The 13,226-nt window shown below is 65.7% G+C and overlaps 2 protein-coding genes across 14 annotated transcripts in view; one reads left to right on the top strand and one right to left on the bottom strand.

The window, feature by feature from the left end:
- PKD1 (polycystin 1, transient receptor potential channel interacting) overlaps nt 1-11,760 on the top strand; it is a 41,158-nt gene extending 29,398 nt beyond the window's left edge. For 2 of the 4 annotated variants that reach the window (XM_055339757.1, XM_055339755.1), the window contains exons 23-46: nt 77-697; nt 1,028-1,184; nt 1,435-1,687; nt 1,769-1,964; nt 2,962-3,132; nt 3,210-3,353; nt 3,479-3,689; nt 3,783-3,909; nt 5,311-5,427; nt 5,525-5,574; nt 5,826-6,010; nt 6,100-6,193; nt 6,718-6,836; nt 6,910-7,112; nt 7,187-7,381; nt 7,757-7,896; nt 8,202-8,314; nt 8,483-8,630; nt 8,711-8,839; nt 9,057-9,231; nt 9,321-9,611; nt 9,694-9,828; nt 9,909-10,214; nt 10,310-11,760. In XM_055339757.1, the coding sequence (XP_055195732.1) occupies nt 77-697; nt 1,028-1,184; nt 1,435-1,687; nt 1,769-1,964; nt 2,962-3,132; nt 3,210-3,353; nt 3,479-3,689; nt 3,783-3,909; nt 5,311-5,427; nt 5,525-5,574; nt 5,826-6,010; nt 6,100-6,193; nt 6,718-6,836; nt 6,910-7,112; nt 7,187-7,381; nt 7,757-7,896; nt 8,202-8,314; nt 8,483-8,630; nt 8,711-8,839; nt 9,057-9,231; nt 9,321-9,611; nt 9,694-9,828; nt 9,909-10,214; nt 10,310-10,777 (4,748 nt within the window). In that variant the 3' untranslated portion in view covers nt 10,778-11,760. Of the gene's footprint in view, nt 1-76; nt 698-1,027; nt 1,185-1,434; nt 1,688-1,768; nt 1,965-2,961; nt 3,133-3,209; nt 3,354-3,478; nt 3,690-3,782; nt 3,910-5,310; nt 5,428-5,524; nt 5,575-5,825; nt 6,011-6,099; nt 6,194-6,717; nt 6,837-6,909; nt 7,113-7,186; nt 7,382-7,756; nt 7,897-8,119; nt 8,315-8,482; nt 8,631-8,710; nt 8,840-9,056; nt 9,232-9,320; nt 9,612-9,693; nt 9,829-9,908; nt 10,215-10,309 lie in introns of those variants that run through there. The other 2 variants (XM_055339756.1, XM_055339758.1) reach the window with 2 other exon arrangements.
- Nucleotides 11,761-11,764: 4 nt separating this feature from the next.
- Nucleotides 11,765-13,226, bottom strand: part of TSC2 (TSC complex subunit 2) — a 33,245-nt gene continuing 31,783 nt past the window's right edge. For all 10 annotated transcript variants that reach the window (XM_055339759.1, XM_055339760.1, XM_055339761.1 and 7 more), the window contains 4 exons: nt 12,431-12,509; nt 12,269-12,360; nt 12,077-12,175; nt 11,765-11,999 (listed from right to left, as the gene is read on the bottom strand). In XM_055339759.1, coding sequence (XP_055195734.1) covers nt 11,829-11,999; nt 12,077-12,175; nt 12,269-12,360; nt 12,431-12,509 — 441 coding nt within the window. In that variant the 3' untranslated portion in view covers nt 11,765-11,828. The remainder of the gene's footprint in view (nt 12,000-12,076; nt 12,176-12,268; nt 12,361-12,430; nt 12,510-13,226) is intronic.

The following is a 13,226-nucleotide window of genomic DNA, read 5'->3' as shown; positions in this document are numbered from 1 at the left end:
GGCTCGCGTGGCTCCCCCCACCTTCTCCTGCCTCTCCCCCACAAGCATTCCTCCACAACCTCCTGTGCTCTCACAGGCGACCTCATCCACTTGGCCAGTGCGGACATGCAGGGCCCACAGCCCTCGGAGCTGGGCACCGAGCCGCCCTCACTCATGGTAGCATCCAGGGCCTACCACCTCTCATCGGCCCTCATGTGCATCCTCATGCGCTCCCGTGTGCTCAACGAGGAGCCCCTGACACTGGCGGGCGAGGAGATTGTGGCCCAGGGCAAGCGCTCCGACCCGCTGAGCCTGCTGTGCCAGGGCAACGCCTCGGTTCCTAGCTGCCACTTCTCTATCCCCATGGCCTTCAGCGGGGCCCTGTCCAACCTCAGTGATGTGGTGCAGCTCATGTTCCTCGTCGACTCCAATCCCTTCCCCTTCGGCTACATCAGCAACTACACTGTCTCCACCAAGGTGGCCTCCATGGCCTTCCAGACGCAGGCCGGCACCCAGATCCCCATCGGGCAGCTGGCCTCGGAGCACGCCATCATCGTGAAAGTGCCCAACAGCTCCGACCAGGCTGCCCCGGGCCACCGCGCCCCTGCTGGCTCCGCCGTCATCCAGCCCCAGGCCTCCATCAGCGTTGCGGTCACCCCTGAGAACAGCAACCCGGCGGCCGGGCTGCACCTGCAGCTCACCTACACGCTGCTCAGTGGTGGGTGCCGCGGGCGGGGTGCTCAAGGCTGCTGCCTCCTCCCCACCTTAGCCCGGCCCGTGTGGGGGCAGCAGGGGTGCCCCAGGTGAGGAGGTGTTTCTCACAGACCACCCCCCAATTCGTGGCCTTTGGTAAAGTCTGCCTCCTGCTTCACAGGCTGCGGGGGCCTGGCCTGGGGGCAGTGGGGGAGGAGCGCTGAGCGGGTCGGAGAATGCTCCAGCCAGCCCCCTAAGCCCTAGTTAGTGGGGAGGGCTCCAGATGGCTCCCGCGGCGCCCCCTGGGCTGAGCGACTGCCCAGGGCCTCTGCCCGACCTATGCTTGTGCCCCTAGAGCGCTACTTGCCCGAGGAGCCTGAGCCCTATCTGGCTGTGTACTTTGACTCGGTGCCCGGGCCCAACGAGCACAACTGCTCCGCCAGCAGGAGGATCAGCCTGGAGGAGCTGGCAGGCGGCGACCACAGGCCCTATACCTTCTTCATCGCCCCAGGGTGAGCGCCCACCCTGCTGGTGCGAAGCAGGCCCACGGAGGACCTATTGTGGGCGTGGGGCTGACCTCTGAGTGCAGGGTGGGTGTGACCAGGGTGTGACCAGATCCCTGGGTGCTGAGGTCACATGCGCTCCCTGTGGGAAGGGATGTGGCGGCAGGAGGGGGCGGGCCAGTCATGGGTCTGAGAATGGCTGGGGCCCAGAGCCTGGGGCCTGGCGGAGTCTGGCTGTGACACTCCCTTGTCCTACTAGGACCAGAGACCCAGGTGGGACTTACTACCTGAATCTGACCAGCCACTTCCACTGGTCAGCACTGGAAGTGAGCGTGGGCCTGTACACGTCCCTGTGTCAGTACTTCAGCGAGAAGGAGATGATGTGGAAGACAGAGGGGCTTGTGCCTCTGGAGGAGACGTCCCCCAGCCAGGCCGTCTGCCTTACCTGCCACCTCACTGCCTTTGGTGCCAGCCTCTTTGTCCCCCCCAGCCACATCCACTTCATCTTTCCAGTGAGTGGCACCCTGTTTCTTCGTCCTGAGAAGGTGAGGTGGGGGCTATGGCTCCTGGGCCTGATGGCTCTGTCTCCCCAGGAGCCGGCCTCAGGCGTGAACTACATCGTCCTGCTGACGTGTACCGTGTGCCTGGTCACCTACGCAGTCATGGCCGTGATCCTGCGTAAGCTGGACCAGCTGGACGTCAGCCGGGTGCGCATCATCCCTTTCTGCGGGAAGGGAGGCCGCTTCAAGTATGAGATCCTGGTCAAGACCGGCTGGGGCCGAGGCTCAGGTGAGTGGAGGGGCTGCCCCCGGCTTGCGCTCTCTGGCCACCCGCCCTCACGGTGATGCCACATGAGGGCTCAGTTTACCCAGCATGTTGCGAGCAGGAGCGTATGGGTCGTCCCGGCACTGTTGGGACACCGGGGCACTGGAGCACAGGGCCTGCCCGTGTGGGTGGCGGACGGTCAGAAGGTGAGGGTGGTCATGAGCCATTACTGGTCATGAGCAAGGACAGCATGACACGGACGTGAGACATGCTGAGGATAAAAGCGTTTGATTTCATTGTGAAGCACTTGCTTAGTGGTCTGGACAGTGGTTGCCGATAAGCAGGGTCGGGCCTGATTAGTACTTGGATGGGAGACAGTGGTTGCCGAGCAGCCACGGCACTTCCTGCGGGCAGAGAGCCTGTTCTCCAGCCTCGCGGCGGCTTCGGACACCTCCCCATTGCCCCTCTAAATGCTCCTGTGTGGGTATTTTGTCAGTGTCAGGTGTTGTGCACCGTCTTGGTCCTTCCCCTCCTGATGTTCGCCATCATGGGCCCCAGGTGGTGTCGCTGGCCCGGTTACTTTGGATCCTAAGTCACCACCCTGCGCTGCCACTTTTCACTTCCTTTCTGTGCTTCCACCCTTGTCGGCCAGTCCCCTTCTGATGCCCCAGTTGTATAAAACGTTGCATGTGTTTATCACCAGGAGACAGGCGGGCAGTGCCCCGCGGGCCAGGTGGTGTGTGGGAACCAACGGGGACTCTGGTCCGCTGTTCCCAGAGCAGACTGGGGAGCTCGTGGCCCAGCTTCTGTCTCACGTGGTCACCCGCTGAGCCCCTCTGAGCCCGAGCACGTGCCGTGCCGTCAGGGGTCACGTTCCTGGCACGTGACATCGCTGACATGGCATCTGTCGGCCGTGCAGAGCCAGGACCGCCCGCGTCTGGTGAGGGAAGGAAGGGGGGCCTGGGGTCACGCGTCTGCCGGGCAGCACTCCAGCCCCACTGCGCGTCCGTCCGACCTCCAGGTACCACGGCACACGTGGGCATCATGCTGTATGGGGCAGAGGGCCGCAGTGGCCACCGGCACCTGGATGGGGACAGAGCCTTCCGCCGCAATAGCCTGGACGTGTTCCAGATCGCCACCCCGCACAGCCTGGGCAGCGTGCGCAAGATCCGCGTGTGGCACGACAACAAAGGTCTGTGGGGGCACCCGCGGCCAGCCCGCCAGCACCCCAGGCGTGCCCACCGGCCTGACGCACCCCCCCCCCCCCAGGCCTCAGCCCCGCCTGGTTCCTGCAGCACGTCATTGTCAGGGACCTGCAGAACGCCCGCAGCACCTTCTTCCTGGTCAATGACTGGCTGTCGGTGGAGACCGAGGCCAATGGCGGCCTCGTAGAGAAGGAGGTGCTGGCAGCAAGTAAGGGCCTGGCTGTCCCACCCGAGCAGCCTGGGGCTGAGCAGCCTGGGGGTGGCCCTGGGCCCACGGCTCCTCAAGCCCATCCATCCATCCATCCATCCATCCATCCATCCGTCCCTCCCCAGGCGAGGCGGCCCTGCGGCGGTCCCGGCGCCTCCTCGTGGCCGAGCTGCAGCGCGGCTTCTTTGACAAGCACATCTGGCTCTCCATATGGGACCGGCCGCCTCGGAGCCGCTTCACTCGTGTCCAGCGGGCCACCTGCTGCATCCTCCTCGTCTGCCTCTTCCTGGGCGCCAATGCCGTGTGGTACGGGGTCGTGGGAGACACCGCCTCCAGGTGGGTGCCTGCGGAGCTCAGATGGCCTCCTCCTGCCCCCCTGCCTCCTCCAGCCTGTCCGAGCCAGGGTCTCTCTCCTCTCTTGCCTCACAGCACGGGGCCTGTGTCCACTCTGATCCCGCTGAGTGTTGACACGATCGCCGTCGGCCTGGTGTCCAGTGTGGTCGTCTATCCCGTCTTCCTGGTCATCCTGTTTCTCTTCCGGATGTCCCGGAGCAAGGTGGGCCGGGGACCGCGGGGCTGCCAGAGGGCGGAGCGTGGGCTTCAGGCTTCTGCCAAGGGCGGTCGGTGCGGCAGCCAGAGCGGGAGAGTCAGGGGTCGCGGTGTTGACAAGCCCTTAGCTGGACTGACCCAAGAAAAAAGAGAAACAGATTGTCAAAGCCTTGGACGAGCCCAGGGTTCTCCCTGCTGACGCCACAGAAACCACTAGGACAGTGGGGGACCCGTGGACTGCTGTCCACCAGCCTGTCACATGACCCAGGCTCCGTGGACAAGTTCCTGGGACAAGTGACCGAACTGACCAGAGAGGAGATTGCCCTGGGAAAGGCCTCCAGCGAGAGGCCGGAGCAGCGATCTAAGACCTCCCGCATAGAGCAGCGCGATGGCCTCCCTGGTGGCGCCTGGCCACTGCCCAGGAGTCAGCACGGCCTCCACGAACTGACCTGTCCCGTCCCATGTGGCCAGAGCCGGATGCAGGAGGTACCGGCCAAACAGCCGCAGCCTCCTGAGCAGGACGGAGGCCCAGAGTCCAGCAGTGGGCGGCAACCGTCTGCTCTGGCTGCTTGTGTTCAGTCAACAACAATGAAAGCTCAAGTTCCTCAGGTCATCAGCCCCGTTTCACGTGCTCTGTAGCAGCACGGGGCTCATGGCTACCATGGCAGGCAGGGCGTCATTCTAGGACATTCTTTAGCACAGCACTGTGCTAGGCTCGGCCTTGCTCAGAAGGCAGCATGCCTCCACGGGGCAGGGCCCAGGCTGCCTCCCCCCGCTGACCTCCCTCTGCTGACCTCACCCTGCTGACCTCCCTCTGCTGACCTCACCCTACTGACCTCACCCCGCTGACCTCACCCTTGCCCTAGCTGACCTCCCTCCGCTGACCTGCCCCCTGCTGACCTCGCCCCGCTGACCTCACCCCCCTGACCTCCCCCCGCCCCGCTGACCTCCCCCTGCTGACCTCCTACCTGCTGACCTCCCCCTGCTGACCTGCTCCCCCACTGACTTCCCCCTGCTGACCCTCCCCCTGTTGACCTGCCTCCCACTGACCTCACTCCCACTGACCTCCCCCTGCTGACCTGCTCCCCCTGCTGACCCTGCCCCCACTGACCTCTCCCCCGCTGACCTCGTACCTGCTGACCTCCCCCTGCTGACCTCTCCCGCTGACTTCCCCCTGCTGACCTCCCCCTGCTGACCCTCCCCCTGCTGACCTTGCCCCCCACTGACCACGCCCCCACTGACTTCGCCCCTACTGACCTCGCCCCTGCTGACCTCCCCCTGCTGACCTCGCCCCCTCTAGCCTCCCCACCCCACTGACCCTCCCCTCTGCTGACCTGCCCCCCCCCGCTGACCTCCCCCCGACCTCGCCCCCGTGACCTCCCCCACTGACAGCCCACCTCTTCCGTAGGTGGCTGGGGGCCCGAGCCCCACCCCTGCAGGGCAGCAGGTACTGGACGTTGACAGCTACCTGGACTCGTCTGTGCTGGATGGCTCGTTCCTCACCTTCCCGGGGCTGCGCACGGAGGCAAGTGTGCCCCCAGGAGCCCTGCCAGGCTGGGGGTGGGGGGTCCTGCCACCTTGCGCAGTCCAGGGTCCTAGGGATTCTCTGCACTTCTCAACAGGCCTTTGCTGGACAAATGAAAAGCGACTTATTTTTGGATGATTCTAAAAGGTAGGGGTCCCTAGAGCAAATGTGAGCCTCGGCGTAGGTCGGCCATGGCCTGTGTGTGCCATGTCACGGGTGCCTGGGCTGCGTGGGCCGTGTGCGTGTCCTGGGCAGGGGTTGGCGGGCCTGTGTGTTGCCCACACCCCACCTCAGGGCCCTGTTTGCTCAGAAGCTTCTGGAGTCCGTGTGTGATTTGGAACTGGGAGTGTGCACAAGTGTCCCCTGGGCTCCCCTTGTCCAACCCGTGTCACCCTCAGCCTGGTGTGCTGGCCATCCAGCGAAGGCACGCTTAACTGGCCGGACCTGCTGAGTGACCCATCCATCATGGGCAGCACCCTGCAGCGGCTGGGTCGGGGCCGTACGGGCCACACACTGGGCCCGGAGGATGATGGTCTCTCCCTGCTGAGCCCCTCCTCACCCACCAAATACTTCTCAGCTTCAGGTGGGCATCACCCTGCTCTCCCAGGAGGGCCCCGAGGTGGGGGTTGCAGGAGCCATGCCCTCCCTGACGTGCACTGCTCCTGCCTCCAGATGAGGACCTGATCCAGCAGATCCTGGCCGAAGGTGCCAGCAGCCTGGCCCCCACCCAGGACACCCAAGTGGAAACGGATCTGCTCACCAGCCTGTGAGTGCCTGGCCGCTGGGGCTCAGGGTGGTGGGAGCCCGGGCCGGGAATCCCTGCTCGCCTCCTGGACGGGCCTGTGCTGTGCCATCCGTGTGCCCTGCCGTGGGGCTGGGCCCCGTCCCTGTGAACCCTGTCTGCACGGAGGCCAAGGCCAAAGGTGGGCCGGGTAGGGCATGCTTGGCGGTAGGTGCCAGCCCAGGCCAGGCCGGTGTGAGGAGCAGGCGGGGGCATGGGCTGGGGGCCACTTGGGCGGTGCTGCAGAAGCCACCACTGGGGTGCTGGCCCGATGGGGCGGGGCGAGGACCCCACCCACTGAGGGTGGAGGCCGGAAGCAACAGGGAGCCAGGACCAGGCTGACACAGGTTTCCAGCCCGGGGAGCAGGCTGGGTGCCGGGGCCCCTCCTTGGTCACGTCCACCCGTCCACCCGCTGACAGTGGGGAGAGCACCACATCACCAGAAGAGGCTTGAGCTGAAACTGCGGGCTACAGGTGAGCGCGAGCTACTCCCCTCTTCTGTGCCTCAGGTCTAGCGCCCCCAGGGAGACGACAGAGACGCTGACGCTGCAGAGGCTGGGGGAGAGGGGGCCGTCCAGCCCCGGTGTGACCTGGGAGCAGCCCGCGTCGGCCAGGCTCTCCGGGACAGGTGTGCCCCTGTGTCCCCAGGATGCCCCCGCCCTCCCCAGGGCTGCCTGTCACCGGCCTGTCTCCCTCCCCAGGGCTGGCGGATGGTCTGCAGAAGCGGCTGCTGCCCGCCTGGTGTGCGTCCCTGGCCCATGGGCTCAGCTTGCTCTTGGCCACCGTGGCTGTGGGGGTCTCCGGCTGGGTGGGCTCCAGTTTCCCCCCTGGTGTGAGCGTGATGTGGCTCCTCTCAAGCAGCTCCAGTTTCTTGGCCTCCTTCCTTGGCTGGGAGCCCCTCAAGGTAAATGGGATGCGGGGGGCCGGGCCAGCAGCCTCTGGCACCTGCAGGCCGCTCTGATGCCGCCTGTGGCGCAGGTCCTGCTGGAAGCCCTGTACTTCTCGCTGGTGGCCAAGCGGCTCCATCCTGATGAGGATGATACCCTGGTGGAGAGCCCGGCTGTGACCCCTGTGAGTGAGCGTGTGCCCCGCGTGAGGCCCCCCCACGGCTTTGCGCTTTTCCTGGCAAAGGAGGAAGCCCGAAAGGTCAAGAGGCTGCATGGGATGCTGAGGGTGAGCTCAGTCACGGGTGCCCAGCACCTGCTGTCCACCTGCATTCTGGCCAACGTGCTGGCTTCCTGTAGGTTCTCCCTTCATCAAAAACCGCATACCTACCCTTTACTTCCACAGAGGCCCTATGGCCCCTACCCTATCACCCCCAACTCCTACCCCCCCAGTCCTTGCTCTCTCTTCATGTCCAGCTCAGATGCCTCCTCTGCCTGGCCTCTCAGGGCCCTCGGGGTGGTCTCCGCCCCCAGCAGGGCATTGGCAGGTGTCTGTGTTGCCTTCTTGGCACCAAGGACCTTCGCCACGGGCAGATTGCCGGCCGGCTCTATTGTGGTGGGCGAGACTTGGATTGGCTGACCCCAGGGCTGTCCTTGCCTCCAGAGCCTGCTGGTGTATATGCTCTTTTTGCTGGTGACACTGCTGGCCAACCACGGGGATGCCTCATGTCACAACCATGCCTACCGCTTACAGAGTGCCATCAAGCAGGAGCTGGGCAGCCAGGCCTTCCTGGCCATCACCCGGTACGGACACCCCAAGCACATGCACATACGTCAGGTCAGGAGGGCACTGATGCCAACCAGGCCCCATCCTGACCCTGGCCTTGGGCCAACGCAGTCCCCAGGGGGTATGGGGAAGGGTCTTGGTACAGTTTTGTCAGGCCAGCTCCATAAAACTTACTGTCCTAAATGCAAGTAGGCTAAGGAATCTGAGTCTTCACCTTGTCCCCTTCTGTGGCACTGGCAGCCTGTCATTGGCTGGGCCGCTGACCACCCCCACCACGGGTTCCGGGAGCTTCGGGGTAGAGCATGTGACTGTGTGTGGGCAGGTCTGATGAGTTCTGGCCATGGATGTCACACGTCCTGCTTCCCTACATCCATGGGAACCAGTCCGGCCCAGAGCTGGGGCCCCCACGGCTGCGGCAGGTGCGGCTGCAGGAAGGTGAGCGGCTTCCAGCTGCCTGGCTGGGTGCCCTTTATCTTCCCTCTGCCTCCCTTCTTTATGGCCTCTCCCTTCAGGGCTGCAGGGAGGGTTTAGGGAGCCCATGGAGCGCCCTGCCCAGGCAGCGCTGGTTTAGTCACACTCACTCCTTGGCTGCTCTGCTTGCAGCTCTGTGCCCAGACCCTCCCAGCGCCGCGGTGCACGCGTGCTTAGCCGGCCAGGGCGCCTTCAGCACCGGGGACTACAGCATTGGCTGGGGTAGTGCTGCCCACAACGGCTCCGAGGCGTGGGCCTACTCTGCGCCGGACCTACTGGGGTAAGCCAGGGGTGCCCCCGCGGTTCCCTCCCTGGTGCCCGCACGCCTGCGGCCGGGCTCTAACACTGCCACCTCGCCAGCAGCATCTGGTCCTGGGGCTACTGCGCTGTGTACGACAGCGGGGGCTACGTGCAGGAGCTAGGGCTGAGCCTGGAGGAGAGCCGCGCACAGCTGGGCTTCCTGCAGCTGCATAACTGGATCGACAACAGGTGCGCACGCCTCCGCGGCCCCCCACCTCTGCCCCCGCAGCCCCTCAGGCTGGCACAGCAGCCCTCCTCCTGCTACGAGCCTGCGGCTCCCCATGCGTTTCGTTCCTGATGGGCCTCTCACTCAGCCTCCACCTCCCCCGGGGTCCATGCATCACCTGCCGCCACCCCTTCCTCCGGGAAGGCAACTGGTCTTACTGTGCCCCCCTCACCCGCGCAGGAGCCGCGCCGTGTTCGTGGAGCTCACGCGCTACAGCCCGGCCGTGGGGCTGCACGCCGCTGTCACGCTGCGCCTCGAGTTCCCTGCTCCCGGGCACGCGGTGACCGCCGTCAGCGTGCGTCCCTTCCCGCTGCAGCGCCTGAGCGCCGGCCTCTCCCTGCCGCTGCTCACCTCGGTGGGTGCTCGCCCCGCCCCGCCCCAGGCCCCGCCCACACCCGCCGCCCCGCCCCAGGCCCCGCCCATCGCTCGCCCCGCCCCCCGCAGGTGAGCCTGCTGCTCTTCGCGCTGTACTTCTCCGTGGCCGAGGTGCGCACCTGGCGCAGGGAAGGGTGTAGACGCGCGGCACAGGCCGGGGCGTGGGCGCGGTGGCTGCTGGTGGCACTGACCGCGGCCGCAGCGCTCGTGCGCCTGGCCCAGCTGGGTGTCGCCGACCGCCAGTGGGCCCGCTTCGTGCGGCGCCGCCCGCGCCGATTCACCAGCTTCGAGCAGGTGGCGCAGCTGAGCGCCGCGGCTCGCGGCCTGGCCGCCTCGCTGCTCTTCCTGCTCCTGGTCAAGGTGAGGTTGGGGCTGGGGGGACGCGGGGTGGGGGGCGCTGCCGGCCGGTGGGGGCTGGTCAGCTGACCCCGCTTGTCCACAGGCCGCGCAGCAGCTGCGCTTCGTGCGCCAGTGGTCGGTTTTTGGCAAGACGCTGTGCCGGGCCCTGCCGGAGCTCGTGGGGGCGGCCCTCGGCCTGGTGGCGCTCGCCGTGGCCTACGCGCACCTGGCGGTTATGGTAGGTGAGGGTGAGGCTGGCGGGGAGGGGGGGGGTCTAGCCTCGGACGTGCCCCTCACTCCTGCCCCCTTCCCTTGCAGCTGGTCTCCTCCTGTGTGGATTCATTCCGGAGTGCGGTGCGGGCCCTCTTGGTGCTGTGCCCCGGGTCAGGGGGTCCCGCCCTGTGCCCTGCCGAGTCCTGGCGCCTGTCCCCGCTGCTGTGCACCGGGCTCTGGGCCCTGCGCCTGTGGGGCGCCCTGCGGCTGGGGGCCGTCCTTCTGAGATGGCGGTACCATGCCCTGCGTGGGGAACTCTACCGACCGGCCTGGGAGCCGCAGGACTATGAGATGGTGGAGCTCTTTATGCGCAGGCTGCGCCTCTGGATGGGTTTCAGCAAGGTCAAGGAGGTGGGTACGGCCCAGTGGGGGGGAGAGGGACACACCCTGGGCCCAGGTGAGCCCAGGGTGCAGCCGGACTGACCGAGCCCCTGTGCCGCCCCCAGTTCCGCCACAAAGTCCGCTTTGAAGGGATGGAGCCGCTGCCCTCCCGCTCCTCCAGGGGCTCCAAATCCTCCCCGGATGCACCCCCACCCAGCGGGGGCTCAGACACCTCACGGCCCTCCACGTCCTCCAGCCAACTGGACATGCTGAGCGGAGGCCTGGGCCGCCTGGGGCCCCGGGGGGAGCCGGAGCCCTCTCGCCTGCAAGCGGTGTTCGAGGCCCTCCTGACCCAGTTTGACCGACTCAACCAGGCCACAGAGGATGTGTACCAGCTGGAGCAGAGGCTGCAGAGCCTGCGGGGCCGCAGGAGCACTGTTCCCCCAGCCTCGCCTCCCCACAGCCCCTGCTCAGCCCTGCAGCCGGCCCTGCCCAGCCGTCTTGCCCGGGCCAGTCGAGGCGTGGGCCTAGCGTCCAGCCCCAGCAGGGCTTCCCTGCGGGCTAAGAACAAGGTCCACCCCAGCAGCACTTAGCCCCCGGGGCACCGGGCTCCCCTACCCCTGCTCCGGCTTCTGGGAGGAGCCGGGGCAGACACCGTTTAGTATTAACTTCTGCTGCCCTCAAGGTTTGGGCCAGCAGAACAGCCGCACGGAGGCCCCGGAGTAGGCAGCCTCGTCTCTCTCTGGGGGTCTCAGCACTTTAAAGAGGCCGTGTGGGCAGCCAGGACCCAGGGGCCCTCCCCAGCTCCCTGTGGGTGGACACAGCGGTATCGGGCTGAGCGCCCAGCCTCTGAGATGCTAATTTATTACCAGAGTCCTCAGGTACAGCGGGCTGTGCCCGGCCCCACCTCCTGGGCAGACATCTCCCCTTGCGAAGGATCCAGGCTTCAGGGAGGGAACCTGCACCTCCCGTGGGCTTCCCCACTAAGTTATTACCTCTCTTGTGCCCCTGCTGAGTGCACTCCCCTTCCGCTACCATCTGTGTGTCTATCGTCAGTAATTTATATGGGGTTAAAATGTATATATTTTTGTACGTCGCTCTATTTTTCACTAAGGCCAAGGGACCTGGTGGCTGAAGCAGCCCTGTGCCCACTGTCACCCATGTTGAAGGGGGAGCGGGGACTGCAGAGTTGGCCTCCCTCCCCAGACACCTGACCAGGGGGCCAGGGCAGCAGTGGCTGCTGCTTGCATCCAGGTCTGGCCTGAGGCAGGTGCTGGGAGGGTACAGCCACTTCCGAGGCAGTTCCTGTTGCCCCCTGGCAGCAAGATGGCAGAGCCCAGACCTGCTGGTGCCAGGTGTGGGCAACGAGCAGGACGAGGACAGGGCAAGAACTCCAGAGTGGTCAGGTGGAAAGAGCCCTCCCCGGGGGCTGGCTCCCGGGGCTGGCTCGGGTGAGCAGGGGGCCGCAGGTGGCCCGACCGGCAGCCCAGTACTACGTATGTGGGCATGGCCACAGCTACAGCCTTGACCCCACCCCCCACCCGACAAAGTCAAATAAACAAGCTGGCTGACTGCACCTGTGTCTGAGCCTCGAGGGCTACACCTGCTTTATTTCAGGGGTGCACATACAGGCAGGGCGGCCCCTCACACAAACTCCGTGAAGTCATCCACAGAGGAGATGAGACGCTTCCGCTGGCCTGTCTCATACGTGGGCACAGGCTCTGCCGGCGCCTGAGCAGGGGCTTTGGGGTGGCCCGGGGGGTGCATCTGCATCAGTGGCAGGCTGGGGTTGGTGTAGTGGGCTTCCTCGCGGATCTGAGGGACACCAAATGCTTGAGCAGCCAGCCCCCTGCCCCCAACCCCCCACCACATCTGGGGCCCGTCTCCCCTACCCGGTGACGGAGTCGCTTGATGTGGCGAAGCCTGGCAATCCACTTGGAGGGATAGATGTCGGTGGGGTTGGAGCGGCTATGATGCACTTGTGAGGCCATCTGGGAGGGGAAGGCAGAGCAGAGAGCCCTCCAGGGGTGGCCCCTGTGCACCCGCCCACCTGCACCCCCCCCCCCATCATGCCCTCCACTCACATTTGCGTGCAAAGCCATCTGACGTGCCACAAAAGGCAGGTTGCGGTCAGACACGATCTTGGCCACACTGGTATCCACAAGACCTTCCATGTCTGGGGAGAACCAGAGCTCACACAACGGCTCAGGACCCTGAGTGCCTACCCCCTCTGCCCTGGGGCTCACCTTTCCTGCACTGCAGGGACACCAGGTTGCACTCATAGTCCAGGGGGGTGATGATCACGTGGACGAAGTTGAACTGGCCCTGCCCGGATGAGAGCAGAGGTCACCCCAGCCCTGAGGACTGCTTCCTGCCACTTCCTCACCCAGCTGACGGTGGCAAGCTTGTCAGTGTTGGTCACTTGCTACCTGAACCAGCCTGTGCTCTGCTCCGTTAACCACTGGCCACTACACACACCCTTCCTTCCCACCAAAGCCAGGGCATGCTGCCTTCCCCCTTCACCCCCCACTGCACATCTGGATGGCAACTGAATCCACCTGAGCTCAGGCTCAGTCATGACTGCACACAGGCACAGGGCCCCCCTCATGTCCCTGTGTGGTCTGGGGCTCCTGCCTCACCATCTACCAGGAGCAGCACAGGGCACTCTGCACGTTCCCCATAGTTGAGGCGCCCGCTGCGACAGCTCCGCTGGGCACCCCTGCCCATGACTGGACGCTGTTCAACAGCCGGGGGCGCTGTTCAGTGACCTCCTCTGAGGCTTCCCAGTCTTTAGAATACACCAGACACCCCCGCCTCCCCGCTGCCCGGCCTCCCCGCCTCACAGCTGTTGTGCAGGTCCCTGCCCGCCGACAAGTCTCCCGGACCGAAGCCGCCTCCTCGCGGCGGGGCCTCCAGCCCCAGCCCGCCGAGTACGGCTGCACATTGACTTCTTTACTCCTAAGGCCACAATCACTATCCTTGTCAGTACGGAGAAGGACACTGGCTCTGAGGGGCCCCAGGAGACCAGTGCCCGGAGGGCCG

This window comes from Nyctereutes procyonoides, unplaced genomic scaffold (genome assembly GCF_905146905.1).
Source record: "Nyctereutes procyonoides isolate TBG_1078 unplaced genomic scaffold, NYPRO_anot_genome, whole genome shotgun sequence".
NCBI lineage: Eukaryota > Metazoa > Chordata > Mammalia > Carnivora > Canidae > Nyctereutes > Nyctereutes procyonoides.
The sequence above is the reverse complement of the archived record's forward strand: the minus strand, read 5'-3'. Positions and strand labels throughout refer to the sequence as shown.